Source organism: Salvelinus sp. IW2-2015, unplaced genomic scaffold, assembly GCF_002910315.2.
Source record: "Salvelinus sp. IW2-2015 unplaced genomic scaffold, ASM291031v2 Un_scaffold3659, whole genome shotgun sequence".
Taxonomy (NCBI): Eukaryota; Metazoa; Chordata; class Actinopteri; order Salmoniformes; family Salmonidae; genus Salvelinus; species Salvelinus sp. IW2-2015.
In genome coordinates, this window is record NW_019944936.1 from 13,637 (window position 1) to 18,911 (window position 5,275).

General features: G+C 40.4%; 1 protein-coding gene and 1 long non-coding RNA gene across 7 annotated transcripts in view; both read right to left on the reverse strand.

Moving 5' to 3' along the window:
- LOC112076279 (uncharacterized) overlaps positions 1 to 5,275 on the reverse strand; it is a 47,078-nt gene that overhangs the window by 5,317 nt on the left and 36,486 nt on the right. Inside the window, exons 10-12 of one of the 6 annotated variants that reach the window (XM_070441243.1) lie at positions 2,275 to 2,293; positions 2,050 to 2,081; positions 1,900 to 1,940 (exon numbers count right to left, since the gene is read on the reverse strand). In XM_070441243.1, the coding sequence (XP_070297344.1) occupies positions 1,900 to 1,940; positions 2,050 to 2,081; positions 2,275 to 2,293 (92 nt within the window). Of the gene's footprint in view, positions 1 to 1,899; positions 1,947 to 2,049; positions 2,082 to 2,274; positions 2,294 to 5,275 lie in introns of all 6 variants that reach the window. The other 5 variants (XM_070441240.1, XM_070441244.1, XM_070441242.1 and 2 more) reach the window with 5 other exon arrangements.
- On the reverse strand, positions 2,926 to 3,507 carry LOC112076277 (uncharacterized). The gene is made up of 3 exons (XR_002895148.2): positions 3,482 to 3,507; positions 3,180 to 3,227; positions 2,926 to 2,981 (listed from the first exon to the last, which is right to left on the reverse strand). It is a non-coding gene; the product is annotated as an uncharacterized lncRNA (long non-coding RNA).

Consider the following 5,275-nt stretch of genomic DNA (forward strand, 5'->3'; position numbering starts at 1 on the left):
CTGGCGACTGTACGTCTCCGTTGGTTGGCCCTTGCTTCATACTCGTCGCCAAACCACTGGCTATAGTTAGTACAAGTCTCTGCTAGGTAAAGCCCGCCTTATCTAGCTCATTGGTCACTTAGCAGCACCCACTCGTAGCACGCGTCTCAGCAGGTATATCTCACTGGTCACCCAAAGCCAATTCCTCTTTGGTCGTCTTTCCTTCCAGTTTTCTGCTGCCAATGATTGGAACGATGCAAAAATCTTGAAGCTGGAAAGCTGAAGCTGGAGACTCACTCTCCCCACGAGCTTTAAGCACCAGCTTGTCAGAGACAGCTCACAGATACACTGCACCTGTAATGAGATTCTGTAAACAGCCCATCTATCTACCTACCTCATCCATACTGCATTTATTTATTTATTTGCTCCTTTGCACCCCAGTATCTCTACTTGCACATTCATCTTCTGCACATCTACAATTCAGTGTTTAATTGCTAATTGTAATTATTTCGCCACCATGGCCTATTTATTGCCTTAATACACTCATTTGCAACTCATTGTATATAGACTTTTTGTTTTCTTTGTTCTAACTGGTCCCGTGTGGCTAGTTGGTAGAGCATGGCGCTTGCAACGCAGGGTTGTGGGTTCAATTCCCACGGGGGACCAGGATGAATATGTTGAACTTTCAATTTGTAAGTCGCTCTGGGATAGAGGTCTGCTAAATGACTTAAATGTAAATGTACTGTTTTGTTTATTCCATGTGTAACTCTGTGTTGTTGTATGTGTCGAATTGCTATGCTTTATTGGCCAGGTGCAGTGAAAATGAGAACTTGTTCTACTAGTCTACCTGGTTAATAAGGTTAATAAAAAAATAAAATAAAAAGTAGATCCACCAATTTTAATTAGTTTGCAAATACAATATCTTTGTTCACATTTTCAAAAGCTCTGACCGGTTAACTCATTTACTGCTTGTAATTTGAGTCCAGAAATTTTTAACCACTTTTAGTCTGATTTGTAGGTAATGTGTATTGTACTTCTCTCTTTCTGCTTATTGAAATACTTAGATATTAGATTAATTTACATTTGTTTTGTGTAATATGAGTAATCTCTTCTCACCAGGTTTGACCTCCCTTTGACCCTAGCACGGCTGTGATCCTTTATCAGGTCTCTTAGTCATCTTTATCTAGTTAGCAAATATAAGTAAAACAAATAGAGTAGCTTATCTTTCTTAGAAGAAAATAATGTGGTCCAAGAGCTAATGACCTCTCCCGATGTCATCATGTCACAAATAGTGGGAAATATGGCAGGCAGCAGTGAGTGTGGCTTCTGGAGTGGCCGTGTTCTGGTAGGATTGACAGCTGTCTGTCTCTGCAGGAGGATCAGTGAGTACATTTGATTCTGCAAAACAAATAATGTGCAAATTTACCGTGCTGTATTAAGTAAGTTCCTTTGGCATGGGTTAATTTATCAAACTCATTTTGATCATATGTATAGGTTAGACTATATTCAATGTAATTCATTTAGCTCATTGTTTTCCAGAGAAAACAATTGTCAGAGGTAAGAATTCCCTTGTGAATATGATGCAGATTTATCAACCTTTAGTTGTATTGTCCATGATGAGATGTTCTTACCACAACCTTCTTATACTTTTATGTTGTTACAGACCTACAGCCAGACAGGATGATCACAGACAATGTATGTTCCTAACAAATACATCAAACATACACACACATATGACTTACAGAATATATACAGGCAGTTAAACACATGTAATTCATTTTTCATTGTGTTTCTGTTGTAGATGATTTGTGGTCTATGGGAGCGGTGAGCAGCGGGTATGGTGAATTATACTTCAGTGGTTCTGTAACATTATCAGAGGGGTATATGTGTACAGATACCACTGTAATGTAGAATATTCACCATGACTCCGCTGCTCACCGCTCCCATAGACACCAAATCATCTACAACTGAAACACAATGAAAATGGAATTACAGTGTTTGTACATGCGTGTATATAGTTCTGTAAGTCGTATATGTGTGTACRTTTGATGTATTTTGTTTGGAACATACATTGGCTGTGATCATCCTGTCTGGCTGTAGGTCTGTACAACATAMAAGTATAAGAAGGTTGTGGTAAGAACATCTCATCATGGACAATACAGAACTAAAGGTTGATACAATCTGCATCCAATTTGTAAGTCGCTCTGGATAAGAGCGTCTGCTAAATGACTTAAATGTAATGTTAAATGTAAAGGTTGATACAATCTGCATCATATTCACAAGGGGAATTCTTACCTCTGAGAATTGGTTTTCTCTGAAAATTAAATGAGGAAAATTAATTAAATTGAATATAGTCTAACCTATACAATATCATCAAAAGGAGTTGCCAAAGGCACTTTGGAGTTGCCAAAGGCACTTACATTAATGTCCGCAGGGTAAATTTGAAAAATTATTTGTTACGCAGAATCAAATGTACTCACTGGTACTCTTGCAGAGACAGACAGCTCTCAATCCTACCAGGAACACGGCCACTCCAGAAGCCACACTCACTGCTGCCTGCCATAATTGCCCCACTATTTGGTGACATGATGACATCAGGAGAGATCATTAGCTTTTGGACCACATTATTGTTTGTTTAAGAAAATGTGCACAGCTCTGTTTTCATATGTGTGAGAAAAGACAGCGAGAACAGGATACTTACCCAGAATGCTTTCTTGACTGTTTGATWCCACATCACTTTCTGTGGAGCTTTGACCTCMTGGGCACATGCAAGAGAGAAGGACAGTTTAATAACAGAGTTATGAACATTTTTATAAGAAGAGACAAATTGTTTGATTAATCCTAAAGCCTTGACTGAATTTACATTTGGCTATATTTGTAAAACTGGTTTATACTTTAATAGACAAAAATATTTAGCAAACTAAATGAAACCTATTGGCTATACTTACTTTCAGTTGGACTCGCTGGGGTGTCAGTGGTCAAAGTACAGCAAACAGTCGACCCTGATGCAAAGCAAATAATGGGATCTGATTATACAAAAAATACATCTAAATGGGTTGATTTTAATCAATCAAAAATCTACCTCTTTTTGTAATGAGGCAAATTTGTGATGGAAAAAAAACGTACAAAAACATGGAGAAGATAAGCTACTCTATTTGTTTTACTTATATTTGCTAACTAGATAAAGATGACTAAGAGACCTGATGAAGGATTCACAGCCGTGCTAGGGGTCAAAGGGGAGGTCAAACCTGGTGAGAAGAGATTACTCATATTACACAAAAACAAATGTAAATAAATGTAATATCTAAGGTCTTTCAATAAGCAGAAAGAGAGAAGTACACTACACATTACCTACAAATCAGACTAAAAGTGGTTACAAATCTGGACTGGAATTACAAGCAGCTATGAATACATCTATTAGTTAACTGGTCAGAGCTGTAGTGAAAATGTGAACAAAGATATTGTATTTGCAAACTAAGTTAGAATTGGTGGATCTACTTACTGGTAGTTGGTGTCACTGTGGTGTCTGGGGTAAAGGTACAAGTAACAGTTGAAACAAGTGGGAAGCAATATAACTACACAAGAATAAGGTTTTACATTCACATTTGGGTCACTTAACTTTACAGGCCCGTAATCTAAACTCTTGACTGTATAATTACTATTTGCAGAGACGGTCATTTAGAGGCCCAACACACCTTCTGTCGGACTCTCTGTCGTGCTGGGAGGCAAAGTAGATCTAGGACCTGGAGTCAAACCCACTGAGAAAACACATATTAATGAAATTTATTCATGATCGTATTAATGATCATCATGGTGTTGTTGGCCTTTTGAAATACCTTCATGACTTGTCTATTCAAAGTGGGCAAAGTAGGACTATAAAAATCACTACGGACAGATTGCTTCTAGCCCTGGTAGATTATATTTCTCCTCATTATAGAGATGATAAGACCAATTCATAAGGTGAAAAAGTCTTTCAGGACAGATAAGGTGTTGATTGTTGTTGACAGCTTCCTAGAATGAAGTCACCATGTTATCTAAAAGCAGAAGCATAACAGCGCATAGATACGATCTAAACACTCGACTAGATGCACACAGACATTCTATTACTTGTGCTGATGATCCCAGGCATTGGTGTTGAGGCTGGTGTCATATCTACAGAACAGCTTAATTATCTAACAGAACAGCTTCATTTACACATTAACACAACTCTTCTTATTGCTGAAACTTGCTTTGCTTTRAAATAACAGCAGTGTCACTATGAAAGGACAAATGTGTAGCCTACCTGCTATAGAAGGTGTCTGTATAGTTGAATCACTGATGTGAACTCCCACCAGATCTGAAATCATTTGGGATTGAAATGTGGTATTTGGGAAGGCTGGACTGAGGGCCTTGTAGGCCTGTTTGAAAGGCAGGTCCTGCACCAGACATCACCGGCAATGTCGCCTATGGGCACAAACCCACCGTCGCTGGACCAGACAGGACTGGCAAAAAAGTGCTCTTCACTGACGAGTTCGCGTTTGTCTTCAGGGATGAGTGTCGGATTCCGTTTATCGTGAGGACGAGCGTACACCGAGGCCTGTCCCTGGGCGGGCATCGCTTGGGGTCGTCTGGTGGGCGGTGTTTACAGGCGATTGTTGTTTGCGCATATCCGTCGTTCCGGGCCGCTCTCCGGTGGTCATGGGCTCCCTCCCGAACTATCTCCGGCCATGGCCCCAGCTCTGATGGCTGCGATTTGCAGAGACTGTGTCGCCTCCAGCGAAGGAAGGCTCCATCCTTGGCTGATGTTGTTGCGGGTGGGTGGGCGTTCCCAGAATGGTCGGCCTGAGGTTTTGGGGATGGGTCTCAGCGCTGAATGGCTCCATGAGGAGTCAGTTTAGCGCTGTGGCGTCCCTGTACGTATTTTATTTGACGTGTTGAGGAACTATTCATCGATGTCACACTGTATTTTGCTGAAACCAGTGAGTGAGGATGTTTTTGATGTTCTTCGGCACACATAATATTCTATGATTGTACTCAGCCTATTCGATGCTGTACAAGCTCACCAACAGAGATGCAGTGTCGAACAGCGGGTAGCATTCTAGAAGGAAAAGAGATACAGTATAGGTGGATCTCTCTGGTGCGGTGGAGTTATAACTAGCATGTTCAAATTATATGACAACGCATAAACATGACTATTCAGTGGTTTTCATAGCAGATAAGTTAAATGAGGTTGGGGTGGCGGTTCTAGCAGCAGACCAGTAACTGATGCAAAGGTGACTGGGGACAGCAAGATCACATGCGTAGTCTGGTATGGTCG